The 23,410-nt window shown below is 40.4% G+C and overlaps 1 protein-coding gene across 12 annotated transcripts in view; it reads right to left on the reverse strand.

Moving 5' to 3' along the window:
* LOC136873994 (protein bric-a-brac 1) overlaps window positions 1-23,410 on the reverse strand; it is a 477,177-nt gene that overhangs the window by 415,763 nt on the left and 38,004 nt on the right. For all 12 annotated transcript variants that reach the window (XR_010860207.2, XR_010860208.2, XM_067147435.2 and 9 more), the window contains exon 2: window positions 18,662-18,859. Coding sequence is in view for 10 of the 12 variants with exons in the window: in XM_067147435.2 (XP_067003536.2) it covers window positions 18,662-18,853 (192 nt within the window). In the remaining 2 variants the exon portion in view is untranslated. The remainder of the gene's footprint in view (window positions 1-18,661; window positions 18,860-23,410) is intronic.

Raw genomic sequence — 23,410 nt, forward strand, 5'->3', positions numbered from 1 at the left:
TAGATGTTCGAAGAAGTGAGTGCGTCAAATACGTGAACATTTCTTTTTCTCCAATATGGACCCAAAAATATTGGGATGCATAAATTATGCAAAAGTGTTAATTATGTGAGAAAATACGGTATATAATTTACCTCCTATACTCTTGAAATATTCATCTATTATTGTTTTGACAATCATGATATTATCAATTGTTCTTCCCAACCTGAATCCACTCGGAAATACTGTGATGATGATAAATTTTTCTGCCCAATTCATCAATCAATTTGCCAAGATTCCTGTGTATACGTTGCTAAGGGAGTCTAATAGTGTTATTCCTCTGTAGTTACGACTGCCCCTATCCCCCATGCTTTTTATAAATTAGGCAGATTATACCCCTCTGCCAGTCCTTTGGAAATTCTACATACTCGAATACCTTGTTACATACCTTTACCAAAGTTCCCACCATTTGTTTACTTTTAACTACTTCTTTCCAAAACTCCTTAAATAAACAACTTAAACCCCCTGCTTTCCTACACTTGGCTTTGCCCATCATATCTAGGACCTCATATTCTGTTAACTCATCATCGAAGTAAGGTATACTTATCTCAATGCCCCTCATAATATTCAGACGCCTCCCATTATTTTGTCGCACCTCTTTTCCTCCTAATGATTTCTGGTGATAATCAACCCACTCTTCCATATTAAAACATTGGAGATGGCCATATCTGAATGTGCTACCCTCCAGAAATCGCAGGATTTTTAATGGTTTTTGAAATTTTTTCTATGCTAGGGTAAGCCATGATTATAACAACTTTGGAATGTTTAGGAAGATCACACTTTCTTCTACATAAAAATGTTTTAAATATCATAATAGTGCAGCAATTTTAGATATAAATTTATGAAAATAATACGTTTTACAAATAAAAGAAAATCAGACACAACTATGGACGCCAGTTCGGTTAATATTTCAAAATCTGTCTAATATTGTGGACACATCTACTGAAATACACTAATAGAGATTCTAACCTAATTGATCAATTGTCACCGGTATCCTTGTTGACGACCAGTAATTTGCTTTCCCACTGTTCGTTGTTTGACAACGAGGTCGCATCGAACTGCTGCAGGTTGTCATCTGTACATGGGAAACATCCACATTTTTAGGAAGCGGTATAAAACAGTATTACAGAACACACTCCAGGAAGTTGTATAAAACCATATTACACTTCATACCAATTTGAAATTAGCTCATTATCTACATTTACTTGCCAGAAACACCAGAATCATCATGTTTACATAGTGTGTAATTGTTATCCTCATCCTTATTTTCAGAACTCGTGTCCTTCATACGAACATCCATTATGGACTTGTCGAAATTTCATACTCTTGAATTAGATATGCTAACTATTCACAAGAATTACAGAAACAAGCCTGCCTCTCGAACGCACCGTATGAACTTTCCTGCCCATTTCAAAGCTGAGAGTCAATGATGACGCAACCTTACGTTATGTAGAAACGTGGCCATATTATCAATGCCTTGAAGGAAGAGCTCTCGACAAATGCTCATAACTAGTACATTTCATGCATATAGAAGCATTCAACAGTTTGTTTTGTTTTTCCTTTCCACTTGTGCTAAGGTCTTAAAAGTTTTCTGCAATAATTCTACAGCTAAATCCACATTCTTACTGGCCAATGCTATTTTGACACCACTCTTAATAACTTGAAATTCTTCCCTCCTTAGATATGCATTCATTTTAATTTTGGTACTATCACACCACTTGTATTTTTTAACTATAATACTCTTCACTTTTTCCCACACCCCAAGTACTGGGCCATGTGTCCCATTACCTCATTACCTCCCTCCCTTCCTTATTGTAAGCTGGGGTTAAGTCTCCTATTCTTGCATTCCAGTCACTCATAATTATAATTTCTGCTTCTTCAAACTTACCTCTAACTAGATCTTTAAAAAAATTCCTGTTCGCATATACTAATCCTTGAAAGAAGAGCTCTCGACTTATGCTCATAACTAGTAAATTTAAAAAAAAACAGATCAGATGTAAGGCTTTTCAGGCATTTGCTCTATTAACCAGCGTTTCGTCTTAGGTCTGACACCAGACTCATCAGAGTGGGATGTGTCAGACCCTATCCACTGACGCTGGGGTGTATGCAGGTGCAGAATCCCATTATAAGAGGCACAATCTGATAACTGCATACGGGAAATAAATCTCCACAAGGAATTATTGCCCGCCTAGCAATTCCGAATGGAAATTCTAAGTTCCCAAGGAGGGAATTAGATATTTTTAACATTTTTAACACTTTGAAGACGATGTCACCCCATGAGGGGTGACGGACCCTCATACAAAATATAGTATGTCACCCCTCGTGGGGTGACACGGTAGTGTGTCCAGGCCTCTCAATTTTAGGCTGTCACACGAAACTAGTGCTACCATTCGCTGTTGTATTGCATTGCTTGTTCACGTAAGGTGTTCATAGAGTGCAGCGCAGTGCCCATTCCTTTCTCAGTACGCTGTGCATTACGCAACAGACAGTGGAATTTCTCTGACATACGCAACCATAAGAGTTCAATTATTAATGGCAAAGAAAATAATGTGGATTGGAGTTTATTATTACTTTATTCTTACGATTTAGCACTCAGATGAAAATGTAAACCGGGGCTACATGTGAATAAAAAATGTTTCTGCAAACCTGAGAATGTTCCCCAGTAATTGTCACTGGCTGGTGATTTGGTTGAATCATCGCCCGATGCAGCACCGGAATCTCTGCAGGTGTCCTCACTACACAAACTACTGTCGAATTCCGACTCGGAAAAGGTGGCATCACACTGCAAATCCTAAATGTCAACATCTCTTGATTCAACATTCGAACCATTTTCAAGTTGTTCTTCTATCTCTCTATCGGTAATCATGGCTTACTCAACACAGAAACACATAACATGAATTAAATTCTTGACACAAAACTCGTTGAAAGGAACTCGATGAAAGGCGCGTAAATCAACAGCTCACAACACAGAGCACAGTGTTCCACAACAACAAAGGTAAAGAGGCTGTCACCCCTGTAGGGGTGACGTGCGCTTTCTCTGTTGCATAGTCAACCTAATAACCATATGTCACCCCAATGGGGGGACACAAAAATAGTAACTTTGAACATAAATTATGTGTTTGATTATCATCTACGAATGAAATTACGAACATCTGTAGCCCACAAAAACCTGAAAAATGTATATCGCATTTCAGCAGTTTACCACAAAAAAGCAAATTTACACGTCGACGCTAAAGTGTTAACATGCTCTATTGTACCGGTCTGTGTTGAGGTTTGGCAGACAGATCAATGTTTTCTTGTCTTCTATCCTTGATCGGGGCATTGTTAAAGTCACTCCAAGCCAGAGTAGGATAATTTGGAATTGAATGTAGAATTTAATGTAAGTGAAGAGGAAGAAGCTTTTCTTAGGAATTGTTGTGGTATAATTTGGAATAGGCCTAAATTGTTATTCTAGACCAGGCCATACTACTACTACTACTACTACTAAGTACACCTCTGCCTTAAGTATGCACACTGCTCATTCAGAACAGAGTGTCAGAGTAGGGATCGAATAACTGGAATAGCATGAAGGACCTGTGTGTTACGTACCTGCTGAATCAGAAAATGTATGAACCAGAGGAATGGCATGCTAAAGAAGAAAGTTTTCTAACTCCTCGGCTAATTCCCGCCAACATTCAGTCAGGCTATAATACTCGGTATGCAGCAGAAATCCCATCTATCGGAGTTGAGAGGCAGCATAAAGAGACAAATAACATCACAACAAACAATGGTCAATGCAATATTATTGTTGATCAATGTTATGCGCTTTCGATATTGTAGGCCTTCACATTTTAGTTTTCTTCCGACTCTGAAATTGTATTCTCTGTAACTTTTGTATGTAGTACTTTTCAATAGGACCAAAAACATAGGTACTTAAAAATTAAATTTTAGGTGCCTTCCCCTAAACTACAATTTCATCCAGGGTGAATAAAATTGTTTATAGCTTAGACTGTAGTTTCTTATTCCCTGACTCTTTATACCGATTTTCATTAAATTCTTTTCACCCATTTTCTCGTGGTCCGGCGTCGGTATGGACTTGGCAACAAAAATACAAATTCATGAATATCTGTGTTATCATAGCCGGAACAGTAAGAATGTATAATAAGATATAAATGGTCCGAAATTTAATTCTATATAACTTTGGTTATGTAGTATTTATCGATACGACCACTAATATAAATATTTGAGAATTAAATTTTTTTTTTGCTAGTTGTTTTACGTCGCACTGACACAGGTAGGTCTTATGGCGACGATGGGACAGGAAAGGACTAGGAGTGGGAAGGAAGCGGCCGTGGCCTTAATTGAGGTACAGCCCCAGCATTTGCCCGGTGTGAAAATGGGAAACCACGGAAAACCATCTTCAGGGCTGCCGACAGTGGGAGAATTAAATTTTAGGCCTTCCCCTAAACTAACATTTCACTCAGCGTGAATAAAATGATTTATAGCCTAGATTGAACAGACTTATTCCCAGACTTTGCATACCAATTTTTTTTTTAAAAGATAGGACCACAAATAACAAATATTTGAAAATTAAATTTAAGCCTTCCCCTAAACTACCATTTCTATCAGCGTGAATAAAATTATTTATGGCTTAGATTGTAGCAACTTATTCCCCGCCTTTTCGTACCAATTTTTATTAAATTTTCTTTAGCCGTTTTCTAGTGATGCGTGTACATACATACATACATACATACAGACAGAAATTACGGAAAAGTAAAAAGTGCATTTCCTTGTTACTGTGGACATGAACGATGCAGAAATACTATTCTTTTCAAATTCTGAGCAATGTACAGACAAAACTCTTATTTTATATTGTACCAGGAAAAGTTCTTGGGTAAAGGGCATGAGTAGGACCTCAGGGAGTGGAACTTGGTTTTGGAGCCGATACAGAGTAGGATAGACTCGCAGAGCGAATAATAGATGGTTAAATTCTTTTTTAAACAATTTATTAATTCTTCATCCTGCAATATGATTAATGGACTCAAATCTGGCATTGAAATTAAAAGTTTGAACGTAATCTTCCTGAATTCTGTTCATGAAAATTAAGTGAATATCACTGATTCCAAAGTCTTTCATATGTGAGAATACGAGGTATTAGATTTCCACCTAAAGTCTTTCTAAATATGAGCACACACTTGTAATTGCAAACTGACATGAGAATTTAAATTTCTGTTGAAAGTTTTTCAGTTTGTAAACCTTGATGTATAGCACACTTGAAAAGCCTGAAGTTCTTCTATGAGATATAAAATTAAATTTGAAAATTAAATTAATCACAAAAGATGAACTTCTGAAAATTATGAGAACTCTGAAATATTTGTTCACACGCGGCACTGAAGTTTCCACTGTTCAAAATTAATGAGAAAATTTTAGTCAGTTTGTTACTACTCACTTAATAAAAGAAATGTTGCTACAAATGTCGAAGGATGGACGTCTGGAATATTCTGTGGAGAATCAAGATCGGCGATGTTCCCTTAACACACCATGTTGACGTCCCCCGATGAGGTGATGATAGCTGGAACTGGACTGTGTAGAATTGCAGCTCGTTAAGGTGATTTTTCACACACGAAAAATTCACTTAGTGCGAGTAGTTATCACTGACACTGTCATTTACTGTTGAACACAGTTTATGGCGTAATTGAACTTTAAGACGTTAAATGAATAATCACAGTCCTTCCTGTATGAAATACTATTTAAAGTCGTTACTGAAAACATCCATAATTACACAGTTCACACTTGAAAAAGGCAAATCATAGTCTATAATCACAGTCTTTGAACACGGTCATTAAGTCATTAAGGATTATTTTCTGATTATCTTGTTATTATAACGTCATATTACCTCAGAAAAAGTTCTTAGTATTCACCCAGATTACTACTGTAAGTCATGTACTAATACGGCGTGAATAAAGAAACACAGTTCAATACTCGAAAAGAAATGAGTTCTGGTAATTCTACACATTAGTTTCTGTAGAAGTTCAATATCATGAGAAGTAAACTAAGTCTACACGTAATGATATATTCTGTGAACGTTAAATATTTGGTATTTGTACTTCAATAAGTTCACTCGTATTATATTCTCAAATGTCTTTAGAATTAGACTGTAGTCGCGACGCGATGTACTAAATACAGTGTGACGTCTTTTATAAATTTGTCGGCGATATAACTTCGTGTTCCGGAAACGCAACGGCAAATACTTTCACCATGACTGCGCGGACACACTGTAAGAGGGTCGGTCTCTCTTCTGTCTCACTCACACACATCTGTGTACTCGTCCTTGTACTGCGCTGCTCTGCTTGTTAGCCTTGAAATATATACCGGCGCTGGGAGGGATGGTTCTCTTGGCTATGTGACCGTGAGTGCATAATTTTCTTAGACTTTAAATTATTATAACTCAACAACCATGGGATGGATTAATTCGAAATTCACAGGGATTAACTTTTATGACGTCCACTACAATTCAGCGTTTGTCCCGTTGAAATTGGTTAAGGCGTTGAAAAGCTTGCGAAAAGAAAATTCTTTTCGAGAAATATCTCTAGGGGAGGTGAGCTTCGAGCGACAGGTGACGTCACTTGACTTCGCCTAGTGCACTCGTGAAGTCTGGCACATGCTGGAACATTCCTTTACTTAAATGTTCGTACGTCGGACGGATATTTTATGCTGGAATAACGTTTCTTTCGATTGATATGGGCCAGGACCTAGGCTTTCCTGGTACAATATATATATAACCTCCTATGTGAAATATTTTAGCTTAGAACTTTGGCCGGTAATGTTCTGTCATCTAAGGTGCAATATTGTGTGAATATTGTCAAGGCATTCTCGCTCTTCATACTGTATGTGCTGCGGGTCAGTATATCTCCAAAAATACGATCACATAGGAGGTTTTGTCCCGGCAACGACGATATATTTCTTGTAAAAGTGTATTTGTATGGTTTATCACCTGTCTTACTCCAATTCCAGCCCTCTCCCTTCACCCTGTTTGCCTTTTTGGGGGCAGGCTGGGCTTCATTATCACTGTCACGTTCAAACACGTCCTCACTTTTAGTTGAACTTTTTGTCACACTACTATAACTTTCAACGCTAATAAATAAACCTGTATAACTCTCTGAAGCTATATCACCGCCAGATTCACTCCCACTATCCTGTAAAATACACTCAATTTCACTCCTCGTAATATGAGGTTTGGTACGGCGGGGCATTTCTGCTGACTAACGCGGGGAATCACTCTACTTTGAGACAGATTGCCTGCGGTGTGATTTAATCTACACTGATAATTCCAACTTCAAGAGAGAGAGAAGAATCTCAGCTTTCAAACGGTATACTACATGTCATGCCAACTATGGACAGAAGCCTTAAAATAGTTGCAGAAGGCAGCCGATGCTTACACCGCCTGCCAGATGTCTGTATGAATCGTCACGGCGTGTGAGACCGCCTGATACGTGGCAAAGTATGCCAATGAGTTAACCTTGATTGAGCTCATACCCTTCACTTTCCCTACTCTATATACATCGTCCATGTCCACCATGCTACAATTTATCTTCATTTTGTTTTGTATCGCTTCTACCACTTTATATACTATTTCAACCTTACTTTCATGGTTCCTGGTGTGGGTTACTGTAGTCACGTCCCAGTTCGTGAACCATGGGCAACGGCTGAATGGCCTAGTAAGTGGTACTGAGGGTCGGGATACCAGTTGCTATGGAGTGGGAGTGGGAATTTTTATTTATTTATAACGTGCAATGGGAGTGGGCAGCTTGGACATATTCCGAATCATAGCTTTCCTTGTGTTCAGGCGTCAAGGGCTATACAATCCACCGCTGGTCCATAACCCGTTAGAGGAGAGATCCTCACTTGGACTATGTTTAAGTAGGGTAGCATCCTGCTTCATGAATTTACCGAGCTCAGAACACTTTAAGCAAGCCTAGGACCTTTGGGAGTAACGGAGTCCCACTCCTATTTGACCGGCGAGGAACTCCTTGGAAGCAACTTGGCAAACAAAATGAAATTCGATGTGGAGCTATTAATGGGGTTTATGGAAGAAAGAAAATAGAATTGGCTGAGTCAGCAGAGAGGATGCATCTGGATGTGCTATGAGTAAGTGATATTCGGGTAAGGGGATATAATGGGGAAGACATAGGAGATTATAAAGTGTACTTGACGGGTGTTAAAAAGGGAAGGGCAGAGTCTGGGAGAGGGCAGTTCATCAGGAATACTATTACACGCAACATAGTTTCTGATAGGCACGTTAACGAGCGAATAATGTGGGCAGATTTGGCAGTTGGATGAATTAGGACGAGAATTGTCTCAGTGTATTTAGCATGTAAGGGTGCAGTAGAGGATCAATCTGACTTGTATAAAGCACTGAGTGACATCGTAGTCAGGGTGAAGAGCAAGGATAGGACAGTGCTAATGGGTGATTTCAATGCGAGAGTTGGAAATAGAACTGAAGGATACGAAAGGGTGATTGGTAAATGTGGGGAAGATATGGAAGCTAATGGGAATGGGAAGTGTTTGCTAGACTTTTGTGCTAGTATGAGTTTAGCAGTTACGAATACATTCTTCAAGAATAAGGCTATTCACCTCTACACATGGGAAGCTAGGGGTACCAGATCCATAATAGACTATATTTTAACCAACTTCAAATTCAGGAAGTCTTTTACGAACGTAAGGTTTTTCGGGGATTTTTCGATGAACAGACCACTATCTGATCTGTAGGCCTAGGATAGAGAAAGTGAAATCTGTCTGCAAACGAATAAGGGTAGAAAATCTCCAGGGCGAGGAAATTAGAAGTACAGTACATGGATTTAATTAGTAAGAGGTTCCGAACAGTGGACAGTAAGCAAGTACAGGATATAGAAAGAGAATGGGTGGCATACAGGGATGCTGGAGTAGAAACAGCAAGGGAATGCACAAGAACAACTGTGTGTAAAGATGGGAAAAAGCGAACATCTTGGTGGAATGATGAAGTAAGAGCAGCTTTTAAACATAGAAAGAAGGCTTATCAGAAATGGCTCTGAACAAGGGCTAATGCACAGAAAATTAACTGTATTACATGAAAGAAACACAGCGAAACAAATTGTTGTTGAATCCAAAAAGAAGTTGTGGGAAGGTTTTGGTAATAACCTAGAAAGGCTAGGTCAAGCAGCAGGGAAACGTTTCTGGACAGTAATAAAGAATCTTAGAAAGGGAGAGGAAAAAAAAATGAACAGTGTTTTGGGTAATTCAGGTAAACTCATAATAGATCCCACTGAATCACTGCACAGGTGGAGGGAATATTTTGAAAATCTTTTCAACGTAAAAGGAAATCTTCGTGATGATATCGCAAACAACAGAGCTCATGAAATGAAAATGAAAATCCACAGCCTGTTTCCAGTCATCCGACTGGGTCAGAAATGGAATGAATGAAGCCCCTATCTAGCGGCGAGGATAGGAATTGTGCAGGCTGCCAAAGCCTGTCGCACTCCTCTGGGGCAATGATTAATGAATGATAGAAGAAATGAAATGATACTGGAGAGTGTTGCAGGAATGAAATATGACAGGGAAAACTGGAGTACCCAGAGAAACACCTGTCCCGCCTCCGTTTTGTCCAGCACAAACCTCACATGGAGTGACCGGGATTTGAACCATGGTATCCAGCGGTGAGAGGCTGGCGCGCTGCCGTCTGAGCCACGGAGGCTCTAACAGAGCTCATGAGAAGGAGGAAAATGATCTTGGTGAAATTACGCTTGAGGAAGTAGAAAAGGTGGTAAATAAACTCCATTGTCACAAAGCAGCAGGAATAGGTGAAATTAGACCTGAAATGGTGAAATCTAATGGGAAGGCAGGGATTAAATGGCTTCATAGAGTAGTAAGATTAGCATGGAGTGTTGGTAAGGTACCTTCAGATTGGACAAAAGCAGTAATTGAACCTATCTATAAGCAAGGGAACAGGAAGGATTGCAACAACTATCGAGATATCTCATTGATTAGTATACCAGATAAAGTATTCACTGGCATCTTGGAAGGGAGGGTGCGATCAGTGGTTGAGAGGAAATTGGATGAAAACCAGTATGGTTTCAGACCACAGAGGGGTTGTCGGGATAATATTTTCAGTATGCCCCAGGTAACTGAAAAATGCTGCGAGAGGAATAGCAGTTATGTTTATGTTTCTTTGATCTTGAGAAGGCATATGACAGGATACCGAGGGAAAGATGTTCACTATACTGGGGGACTATGGGATTAAGGGCAGATTATTAAAATCAATCAAAGGCATTCATGTTGACAATTGGGCTGCAGGTGAGTGGTGGTGATTATTGTTTTAAGAGGAAGTACAACTAGGCAACCATCCTCTATATAACACTAATCAGAGGGAAAAATGGAAGGGATCCGACACTTCGAAAAATGAAGATATCAGCCAAAGGAAGACAAGGGCCACGAAGGGCGTGAAAATGAAAGACTCCCTAGCCCTCGCAAACCTAATAGCGTCGGGGTCGGAAAAGAACAAGAGTTGACCAAGGGAGGTCAGATAGGATAGATGAAAGTGAGGAGCCTGGCACAAGTAAGTAGAAGGAATGCCAGGACTCAGCTGAGGGCCCCGTGGTCGCCAACCCACGCTCCATAGTTCAGAGCCCCTGGGGCCAATTGGGCTGCAGTGAGAATTGATGGTAGAATGAGTTCTTGGTTCAGGGTACTTACAGGGGTTAGACAAGGCTGTAATCTTTCACCTTTGTTGTTCATAGTTTACATCGATCATCTGCTGAAAGGTATAAAATGGCAGGGAGTGATTCAGTTAGGTGGAAATGTAGTAAGAAGTCTGGCCTATGCTGATGAGTTGGTGTTAATACCAGATTGTGCCAAAAGCCTGCAGTCTAATATCCTGGAACTTGAAAATAGGTGCAATGAGTATGGTATGAAAATTAGCCTTTCAAAGACTAAATTGATGTCAGTAGGTAAGAATTTCAACAGAACTGAACGCCAGATTGGTGATACAAAGCTGCAACAGGTAGATCATTTCAAGTATTTAGGATGTGTGTTCTCCCAGGACGGTAATATACAGAGTCCGCCAGAAAAAAAATGTATACACTCTTTGTTAGACAATATTGGGATATGGACATTGTCAACTGTTATCATTGTTTTGAATTGTTGGCTGAACGGTCAGCGTACTGGCCTTCGGTTCAGAGGGCCCCGGGTTCGATTCCCGGCCGAGTCGGGGATTTTAACCTTAATTGGTTAATGCCAATGGCACGGGGGCTGGGTGTATGTGTTGTCTTCATCATAATTTCATCCTCATCATGATGCGCAGGTCGCCTACGGGAGTCAAATAGAAAGACCTGCACTTGGCGAGCCGAACCCGTCCTGGGATATCCCGGCACTAAAAGCCATACGACATTTCATTGTTTTGAAATGTTGTAGTATGGTCTTTCGCTCAACGAATGAAGGTACTTGCATTACGATAGTGGGAAAACAAAATGGCTGGAGCACGCTTGACGTTCAAGCATCGAAAGTACATTCTGAAGTGGTTTATCAAGTTTGATAATGCCGTTGAAGTGCAACGCCAGTGGAGGAGGGAATTTGAAACAGAACCCCCCACACGCCTAACAATTAAACGCATTACTGGGAAGTTTGAGATGCATGGAACGATTTGTGATATTCACAAAGTAAGATCGGGAAAAATGCACACAGATACCAGTCCTGCTTTGTCGGCTCACGTGTTGGAAAGTTTTGCTAATTCTCCACAGAAGTCTGCTATGCAATGTGCACGGGAAGTGGGGATTAGAAGTACAAGTGTACGATGATTTTTGAAAACAGCTAAGTGGAAAGTTTACATCCCACGATTACTGCATGCCCTTAATGAGGATGATCCCGATCATCGAATGCAATTTTGCGTAAGGTATCAGCATATGGTAACCCAAGATGAACAATTTCTGACGAAGTTAGTGTGGTCTGATGAAGCCCAGTTTAAACTTAATGGAACAGTGAATCGACAACTGTGTCTACTGGGCTCCGGAAAACCCGCATGTTCATGTGGACAAGGCGGTCAATCTACCAGGGGTTAATGTCTGGTGTGGACTGTCGTCGAGGGACTTACTAGAACCCTTTATGATGGTACCGTCACTGGAGCAGTGTACTTAGAAATGTTACGCACATTAATTTTACCAGCTGTACGTGTGCTTTATGGACCTGATGATGAAGTCTTCTACCTACAGGACGGGGCAGCACCACACTACCATGTAGCAGTACGAGCTTTCCTGGATGACAATCTGCCGGGACATTGGATTGGACGACGAGGGCTCGATGACTTCCCTCCCATGGTCGCCAAATCATTCCCCTATGGACTTTTACTTGTAGGGAACTGTGAAAAATCAAGTCTATCGACGTAAGCCACGCACGCTGGAGGTCCTTCGCCAGGAGATTACAGCGGCATGTGCAGAGATCCCCATTCAAACACTGACGGACGTAGTTGCAGCGACCGCTCGTCGTTCTGCTGTGTGTCTGGCAGCCAACGGTGGACATTTTGAACATCTCATCTAACCATATGTTTAACTGAAGACAGTACTACATGTGTAATAAAAATTTACATGTAAAAAACACACACACATAATAAATAGTTTTTGATCCGTAAAGAGAGTGTACATTTTTCTGGCGGACTCTGTAGTAAGTGAGATTGAATTTTTTTTTTTTGCTTTACGTCACACCGACACAGATAGGTCTTATGGCGACGATTGGACAAGAAAAGGCTAGGAGTGGGAAGGAAGCGGCCATGGCCTGGTGTGAAAATGGGAAACCACGGAAAACCATCTTCAGGCCTGCCGACAGTGGGGTTCGAACCCACTGTCTCCCGAATACTGGATACTGGCCGCACTTAAGCGACTGCAGCTATCGAGCTCAGTGAGATTGAATCAAGGTGCAGTAAAGCTAATGCAGTGAGCTCGCAGTCGTGATCAACAGTATTCTGTGAGAAGGAAGTCAGCTCCCGGACAAAACTATCTTTACACCGGTCTGTTTTCAGACCAACTTTGCTTTACGTGAGCGAAAGCTGGGTAGACTCAGGATATCTTATTCATAAGTTAGAAGTAACAGGCATGAAAGAAGCAAGAATGATTCCTGGCACAAACAGGCGGGAACAATGACAAGAAGGTACTTGGAATGAGGAGATAAAGGCTAAGTTAGGAATGAACTCGATGGATGAAGCTGTACACATTAACCGGCTTCAGTGGTGAGGTCATGTGAGGCGAATGGAGGAAGATAGGCTACCTAGGAGAATAATGGACTCTTATGGAGGGTACGAGAAGTAGAGGGAGACCAAGACGACGATGGTTAGACTCTGTTTCTAACGATTTTATACCTGCCAACTTTCAAAAAGAGAAATCTGGAAGATCCTAAAGCGGAAATTTTTTAACAACACGCACATGCGTTCCAAATAGTGCTGGCTACTGAATGTATGATTCGAAGCAGTGTATCGATTCATTCAAGTGTCCGAGTGAATCGATTCACAGGAACGGCGAGCTCACGGCACACGATTCAGCTTACTCCCAGCGGACAGTGCTGAGTGGCGCACTCACTGGACGTTGACAGGGAGCCGAGCTTCCGCTGCAGCGAGACAGTGAATCATGAACGAGCGCGGCTCCTTATCGGCTCACTGGACATGCGGAGAACCGAGCTTCCACTGCAGCGAGACATACAGTGAGCCATGGCACATCGAAAGAATCGTGAACGAGCGCGGCTCAGTGAGACACATGATACACACGGCTCCTTATCGGCTCACTGCAGCGAGACATACAGTGAGCCATGGTACAGTGAAAGAATCGTATGCTATAATGGACTCTCGAGCTCAGCTCATTTGAAAATAATACCCATTTGCATTCACTGTCCTCTTCTTACAGGGAGGTTTAAATAGATGGATTTATTTGCAGTGTTAAAAAGGTAGTCACAACATAATTCTGAAGTAGCTAGTAAGTAGGTAGGCTATTAGGTTATACTATTTATTAGTTTAATGAATCTTGGTATTATAACTTGACATTTGACAATTAAACTCGACTCTAGCCTGCCCTATGACTATGAGTCATGCTCATGACCACTCAAAAGTATCTGTTTTATATTGGGAAGAACGGCTCAGTATTCTCTCAGTTCATATGTCACATCGTTTCACAAGACTTCAATCATATGTGGACAGACGCAATAACAGTATGTTGAATCAGAAAACCAGCGGGCTACTGTACATCTCGGGTAGCCTATACAAAATATGACTATTAAAAAAAAATCCTCAGCTGATAGAAAAATACTTTTTTTTTTAAATGACTGACCGAGTTGTCGTGCGGTTAATATCGCGTGGCTATGTGCTTGCATTCGGGGGATGGTGGGTTCGAATCCCACCGTCGGCAGCCGTTAAGATGGTTTTTCCGTAGTTTCCCCATTTTCACACCAGGAAATGCTGGGACTGTACCTTAATTCAGTTCATGGCTGCTACCTTCCTAATCCTAACCTTTCCCACCCTGCGTCGCCGGAAACCTTCGATGTATTAGAGTAACTAGCATTTTTTCTTAGAAAGGAGTTCATAGTATGAAGACCAGATGGCAGCTGCGAGCACTGAATGCTGTTGCTGCTGTCTTACCAGCACATACTACACAGATGCAGTAGGTGCGGTGACCAATGAGCCGTGAATCGGATCACTGTATCAATTCAGTAACGTGAACGGAATCAAATGAATCGATTCAGTAAAATGAATCAAATGTCCCATCACTAGTTCCAAAGTCTTGATACATAATGAAAAAGGAAGGCAAGGGGGGAGATTATAAACAATACTAATACAAGTCAAATATATGTTATGATCACCCCTGAAATTAAATAGTTACACAAAGTTGCATATTGATGAGTGGTCATCTGTTTCTATTTAAAACTGGGTACACTTTCTGTGATTGTATAAAATAAGGAAATTAAGCAGAATATGCCTCCCTAAAAGACTGATAATATCGTTTCTTAGTTGAACTCATTACGAAAACCACTAAAAATACTAAATCGCTTACAAATTCGTCACACAATTTCAAGAATTTCAGAACTACCACCAATGTTACTCTCACCCACACATAAACAAAGCCTTTCGCAGCTTCTACGAAGCACGACGCAGTTACGAATGTTGTTATATATAAATTCACAGCCTGTTACCTTTCATGGATTTCTTTTCTTCAAAATCACAGCCTGCTACTTATTTGGAAACATCTCAGTGAATGAAGAAGCAGTTGAGGTCGAACAGGTGACAAAAGCACGGCAATAATCGATAACGCGATTATCGATACATTTAGCGGTCGAATTTCAAACACTGCATCTCGTATTACCAGCTACTACCAAAAGTCAAACAAATCCGACGTGACCGCAGAAAGCGAAACCAATACCAAGCGCGGATATTCAAAATCTGTACAATGACGTTCATCCGTACAGCCGTAACACACTCAAAATCCATACATTTTACAGACAAACCGGAATACTTGGCAGATATGCGATTTAAAGATAAGAGGTATAGAACTAAATGAGGCCACAGCACTACTTGCAAATAGAGGATTGTGGCGATATTTAGTAAATTCACAGAGGCTTGCAGACTGAACGCTGAAAGGCATAACGGTCTATAATGATGATATATGTTTCATTGTCTCCTTCAGGCACACCATAAAGAAAAATGTTTTTCCTCCTGAGTTTTCGATTAATCCTGATTTCTAACCACTTTACTTGGCTAAGCTCCTCCTCCAAATCCCTGACTTTGGTCTTCAGTTGTTCTACCTCATCCGTTTTTTGAACCACTTTCTATTTTATCATATTCAACTCTTCTTTGACACACTGTTTTAACTCCTTTATTGCCTTAGCTTACTCCCTAACTAAATCCCTTGTTTGCTCAGCCTGGCATGCTTCTTTGACCACTTCCTTTATCATTTTGAATTCTTCCCAGCCAATTGCACTCACTGGCCATGCCCCAGATTTAATTCAGCTCCACCAATTTCCATCAAAACTACTATCACTGCTGCTACCATCAAGGTTGCTAATACTCCAAGTTGCTATCCATTTTTCTTCTCCCCTATCACTCTTTTGCATTTCCCTCCACCATTCCATCTTCCTATAGCTGCCTGATACTGTTGTAGGCCTACTGTATTCCCCATATTCAGCACTCTCACTGGGCACATCCGCTCACGCCACTGTCTCAATCAAGACTAACTATACAAATACATACCTGCCAACTGTACAAATCCAAAAATCAGGAATTTTGATATGAAACTCATGAAAAATCAAGAGATACAAGTGGTCAAAACTGCTTATTCTACATGTCTTGGGTTATACATACTTTACCCTAGCAAGCTCCATGTATCATGTCATCAAGTCCACTGGGAAACTGGCTGGAATATAAATCCACAAATATTTTTCCCTCATATGTATTAGTATTTGGTGAGACCTAAATATACAACACCGGAATTTATAAGAACATGTATGGTACAGTAAGCCTACCTTCCTTCCATCTTACTGATTTAGGCTACAGAAGCTTCTCCATCAATCGAAAGTTGATGTTGATTAAAAGAAGCAGCAGTGGCAGATTTTGTCTGTCTGTGAAACCCTCTGTCAAAGGTTTGTTGAAAGCAGCTGCCCTGTAGCCATGATTTTATTGTCAACATGAAACCATCTTCAGGGCAGCCGCCAGTGGGGTTCGAACTCACTATTTCCCGAATGCAAGCTGACAGCAGCGCGCCCCTAACCGCATGGCACCAACTCACTCGGTCCGATTCCTTAGCTTTGTACATATGATGGCTTCCCCATAATCACACATTACATTCAATAACAACTCTAATAACAATTAAGAACACTGCCACAATTACAAACAATACAGGAGTACCATGGTATATTATAACATTAAAACATTATTGTCTCAAAATCTGACTGTCACTATACAAGGTTACAAGGCTAAAAATTCCACATCTTAATTCCCTCACAGGAAGTACGTGAGTGAGATGATCGGTCTCTGATAAGCCTTCTGAAAATAGTATGAACTCATGCTCTACACATGTGAATCAGCATGTACTTAACATGCCATTACTTAGCTAATGCAAAGATTAATATACAGTATTGCATCACACGCCCACATGATTTTGCGAAGCGCTATGTTATGTATAAAGGAATAAATTAAAATTTGACTGAATTGTCTCCAAATGGCTCCTAAAATCTCTAGAAAGTCACTAGTCACTATCTTTGAAATGCTGTCACTAAATTACAAAAAAAAACTCCAAATTTAGCGACTTGTCTCTAGAATTGATGAGACTGATGTGAACTAACATGAACATAGCACGTGAGAAGAGACTGACAATCAATATAATATGCATTGTTACATACAGGTTTCAGTAAACACAGCACATTCGCGCGCATTTCTCGTATTAGCCTAATAAACAATGATATTTCATTTGAAAGCGGCCAATGAGTGAAGAACTTAAGGAGACTGGCATGCAAAGCTGAAATGGAAGGGTTTTAAAACAAATGTTTGAAATTCACCAAATAATAACCTAAATTCAGGAGAAATAATAGCATAATTGGGAGGCAGGAAAAACTGTTGAAAATCGGGGGATTCCTGCCTAAATCGGGAAAGTTGGAAGGTATGCAAATTGAATGATAATTTGCATGTAAATGAAACATATACAATGTGTGGAGTGCTTACACTCATGAGAATGACCACTAGCAAGTCAGTGATTTTGGAACAAGACTGTGGTGCCGTGTGGTGGTGACACACAGTAGAAATGGCACAGCTGACTTTCAAATGCACATTGCCTGAAATTTTCTTGTGCTGTGATTTGGTGCATTGCCATCTCAGATTTGAAGATCAAGGTGACACCATATGGTAGCATGTGACACCCAATGTGTTGAACAAGAAATTTCAATGAAAAAGGTTTTATTTCTTGTTCAGGGGGGTAGCATGTTATTTGGGCCTCAACAACGTCTTTCCATCCTCATTTGTTTTAAAAAAATTCTTATCATGGTTCTAGGCAAATGACTCATAGAATTCTTGAGAAGTATTCTACGCAAATTGCCAAATGCGATTCTCTGTGCCTCTGCATAATAGCTTCTCTTCGAATGGGGGCTGCGATAATGGATATCAGCAGCATGGAGATGTCAGCGGACTGTCATCGGACACATGGGCAGATTGAAATTTCTTGCAATTGCTGCAGCTGGGAGGAATGGATTCCTATTACTAACTTCCACAATAGACTTATCCAGTTCCCTAGTGGTCTTTCCAGGTCTTCCCCGATTATGGCGTGTATTGAGACTATCCTTACCCTCCTACTGAAATCTACTTATCCAGTGCCTTACAGACTCTTCTGAGTGGCTGTTTCAGAAATATTAGTGACTGGGCAGTAACATTCCCACATATCTACAATACAACTCAAGTAACTCTATGCACTACATTGCAACTAATATGCCACGTGAATGCTAGACTGTTAATTAAAAACTGGAATGTTTCATCCTGCACTGGTTACTTGCTGTGGCAGCACTTGGCATTCAGAATAAGGCTTCAGTATCTTAATCTACAATAAAACATGCATGCAAAGTAGTATAAGAGATAGTAATCATTACGAGATAACATAGGTACCTTGAAAAGTTGTTTAAAATATGGGCTGCAGACTGAAAGTACAATCCTATGTGCTTGAACAAACTGCCCATCAGCAGCTAACGTCACATCCACCAGATCCTCTTCCTCAAGAAGAGAATGAAAGCCTGTGGTTAGATTGTTGTGGAAATTGTTCCAGCGTAGAGAGAATTGTTCGGAATCAACTTCAGCCATTGTACTCTGCAATAAGAAATATGTTTTAGAACATTAGCTATCATTACTGTTATATAGGGTCTATCACGAACCTGTACAAATTAACAGAAATATTAAAGCACACTTTTAACACGTATATTATGTTTAAACTTGGCTAAAACAAGCCTGAAAGAATTAGTTTAGGCTACAATATTGTACAGATAAAAGTTCCAATTTTAAAGAATAAAGAATGGCAAAAGAGACAATAGTATTACAAATGTAATGATAGAGAGTCCCAGATTCCAATGAATGGACTTAAATAAGGAATAGCATGAAACAGTGATGGATAAGAAGTGACAGTAAAGAATGAGATCTGCATCATCTGGTAGCATCAGGATATGGGAAAATGATGATTAATACTCTTTACAGTATGCTTGAATGGGTACAGAAGGTGAATGAAAGTAGGATGACAATGGATAGTTTTGGCCCACTTTTTAATTACGTAAATGGAAAATTAAGTCATCAGTATGTTTTGTTATATGCCATATTTTGAGGAGTATTGGGTAGCAGGTAGGGACCCTCTTTGGAGGCAGCCCTACCCAGGGAGTGGTGCCCCTGCCTATGCGAGTCCCAGAACACACTGACCCGGTGTATAACATCTGGTATGGGTCCCAGCTCAGGGTTACGAGTGAAGACCCCAACGGCATCTATGGCGGAGAAGGTGGACTTCGGTACGGTGGAGATGGTAGAAGGGGAAAACTTGCAGCGTCTGTATTCCACAGGAGCGGCTACGTAACGCATCTAACTCTATGTTAGGGGCGGCCTAATTTTGAACCTGGCAGTAGGTATTTTGCCTTTGGATGTGGCGAGCCCATCATAACAATCGCCTATATGGATCAGCAGATATGGTGCCTCGGAAAATGTTAGGGAGACCGTCCCCTACCGAAGAAAGTGGAGAGGAACCATATTTGCCCCTACCCGGCTACAGCTGGTTAAAGGGAAATGATGATGATGATGATGATGATGAAGTATTAAGAATGCTGAGGTTTAAAAGCTTCTTCCTCGAATAATTAAGTTTGGGGTGATGCCAGGCACACATTCTTCACCAATGGAGTGCAATTTCATTACTGCAATGGAGCAAGATCAGACTAAAAATATTAAGGGGGGGGGGGGGTGGAAGAAAAGAAAAAAGAAACAAAACTTTACTGAAACTCTTTTCAGTTAGGCAGGAAAATTAAAATTACATTATCACAAACAATGTCTTGTCATTTTCTTCAGAAAAAAAAAAAAAAGCATAAAAAGAAACAACTGACGACAATCTGAAAAATTGAAATATCACATACACCACTTTAATCTACAGACTTTTGTTTACTTTTCAATATAACATAACCTCTATTTCTTTGCACACATTTTTCTCCATCATTTGGCAAATTAGAAACACCCTTGTGATAGAACTTCGTTCCAGCAGCCTGCAAGACACCGACGCACTGCTTACCACGTGTCTTCTGTTGTCTTGTAATTTACGAGCCGGAAACCGAAAAGATGATCGAAGGTGCCATGTCAGATCATTCCACCTATTTTCCTCAGCAGATTGAGTGCACACATAATCATGTTGAACAATTTTCTTATTGGGTCATTTATACACAATGCAAAGCAGAGCATGTGAAGTGTTTGGGACATAGCAGTGAGCATATATGATTTTCTCAGGTTACAGAAATTCAAACAGAATGCACACTTCTGCAGCCCAGAAGATGATGCCCATAACTTCCCCAGCAAACTGCTCATCTTTGCTTCCTTTATTGTCAGCAAACTCAATTCTGATGGTGCCATTCCATGCTCTGTCGTTTTGTTTCAGGTTTATATTGATTGAATCATCTTTCGTCACTTGTCACAATACCAATAAAAAATCATCTCCTTTAACCAGAAACTCCTAAAGAACGTTTCGAGTGATCCCTGAACTTCATGGTTTTCTGTCAATAAGATTGGGCACCTAGTTGTTACTAACCATTCAATAGCCTTGCAATCATTTTATGAACTGCATTTTACCCTATAGCATGTTTGTATCCACAGTAGCAGGTGTAACTTCTTTAACCCATTAGCGCCCAGGTATCAGGAGACAGTAGAAGTTTAACTGAGCTGGTACTGGCTTGAGTCGCAAGAGGGGTTTAGTTGGAGCTTTATACGTTCTTTGGCTTGAAGTGACGCATGCGCCTGAAGAAGCTTACGACACTTACGAGTGGTTTGTTGGCGGGAGCGCTTGCATGAATTCAGGTGTGATTCTCTGGAGTGAAAATCATGAACGTTCGATATGTGTAAGTATAATATTGCCCTCATTATCTATTATTCCGTTCTAATCAGTATATTATAACATTGATGATGAATCAAAGAACCCTTCTGTAACATTTGAATTTCAACAATGTTATTTGTGACAACACAGCAATGCCTCTAAGTGCGTGATACCATATGGTATCACTGGGCGTTTATGATATCAAGCCGTTGATACAGTAATTGTTAAAATATTATATCGTACATTGGAAGGTTACTTATGTGCTAAATGTAGTTGATTACATATTTATCTTTTATTAGTCCAGGGGTGGACTGACCTTATCAGAAGTGATGGATATATTGGAAGCAGACGATGAGTTAGGACATCAGACTGAGGATATTTTCATTGAACTACCGGATGGTAATGTTGACACAGATGAAGATTCAGCCAATGAAAATGAGGGAGGAATGGTTCATAACCTAACTGGATGTCAGCTGCGTGCTGCAGCTGAAACACGCTTAGCAAACAACGAACATATTGGAAGAGATTATGAACCCCTTGAAATTTCCTCTAGTACTTTCTCACCATCCATACAGCCTACGGAGAAGAATCAACAACAGCAGCAGCGACAACAACAACAACCTAAAAAACAAGCTCCTGAGTGGATTCTAGAAAGATTAGCCAATCCAGCTATTTATGAATGGATTGACGGTGACTTAGAACGTGTTGATGTTCCCTGCCCTCCTCCTGACTACAAGGGCACATCACAACTTGACTTCCGTAGAGAAGTTGTTCAACTTGTTCAAGTGTATCTAAAACGCTATTGTGTCCCACAAAAGATTCCTGGGAGAGTAAGTGTTGCCCGAAATACAATGCCAGCTTTGAGATTTGATGGACTCAATCACTTTGTTGCAAACTGCAATAGGAGAAGATGTGCCAGTGAAGGGTGCAAGTCATTTGGCAGAACGTGTCTGAAGTGTAATGTAGGCTTGTGCGTAACATGTTTTGCTACATACCATACTCAGTGAGCTGTGTTAACAGGTTGGAACAATATTAACAATTTATTGTACCCTGTACAATGATAGCAGTGTAACCGCCCAGTGATACCATATGGTATCAGCTAATATCTCGTAAAATAAATTCTTGTTTGAAAATATTGTGTTATTTTCCCAATTTGTATACACTAACCATCAAAAATTAATGAAAATATCATTAAAGTAGGAACTTTTTTTTTCTGGGTGCTAATGGGTTAATGATATTGCTAACTCTTCTCATGTTGTCCACTCAAAGATTTTCATCACGTGACACAAGAGGCAGACCTGTCGATAGTTTGAACAGTCCGCTGGGTCATCTTTGTTCTTAAATATGGGCATTGTTATGCTTGTTGCCCAGTCAGCAGGAGCATGACCCTCATCCACCATGCCACTGAAGAGGCCAGCCAGCCATTAGCAACATCCTTAAGGAGTTATTTCAGCTTCCAAATATCTGCTGGTAGATCACCTGGGCCCGATACTTTTGAGTTCTTCACACACCTTATAGTATGGGCGACTTCATTGGAGGTGATATGGCTTACTGCGGCACAGCAAGGCAAGCCTTTGGAAATGGTGAATGAGGAAGGTCTAAGCATACTGTTGGATAAGAAAGGCAATGGAAAGTGTGGCTTCTACCTAACCAGATTTCAGGAAAGAATACTCATCATTCTCAGCACAATTTGGTTGGATTTTAGGAGACATAATTATCAAGAGTGTGTCTGTTATTAGCAAAAATCATATGCTGCCATTCATTGCTCAACATTACAAGCTGTGGCAGAAAAGCAGTGTAGCAGATCCAAAAGCTTAGGCTTGAGCCATCCAGTCTGCTACTTTCCAGAGAGAATTAAACATCAGACATTTAATATCATATCTAGAAACAATTAGGAATATCATCTAGCACATTTTATCTAAGGATTAATTTTATCAAAACAGTTACAACTTTATAGACACTAGCAATTTTCACGTCTCTGCCCACGTTGAAATCAGACTTAATAACATTTGTGCACCATTGGTAACAACAACGAATAGTCCAATAACCTTCTCATCACTTTCTTTGTCTAATTATTTCTCAGCACCCCCCCCCCCCCCCTCCCAAACTTATGGCGCAACAGGCCCGAAGGGCCAAGGTCTACCAAGCAACTGCTGCTCAGCCCGAAGTCCTGCAGATTATGAGGTGTTGTGTAGTCAGCATGACGAAGCCTCGTGGCTGTTATTCTTGGCTTTCTAGACCGGGGCCGCCATCTCACCGTCAGATAGCTCCTCAATTGTAATTATGTAGACTCAGTAGACCTCGAACCAGCC

This window comes from Anabrus simplex, chromosome 5 (genome assembly GCF_040414725.1).
Source record: "Anabrus simplex isolate iqAnaSimp1 chromosome 5, ASM4041472v1, whole genome shotgun sequence".
Taxonomy (NCBI): domain Eukaryota; kingdom Metazoa; phylum Arthropoda; class Insecta; order Orthoptera; family Tettigoniidae; genus Anabrus; species Anabrus simplex.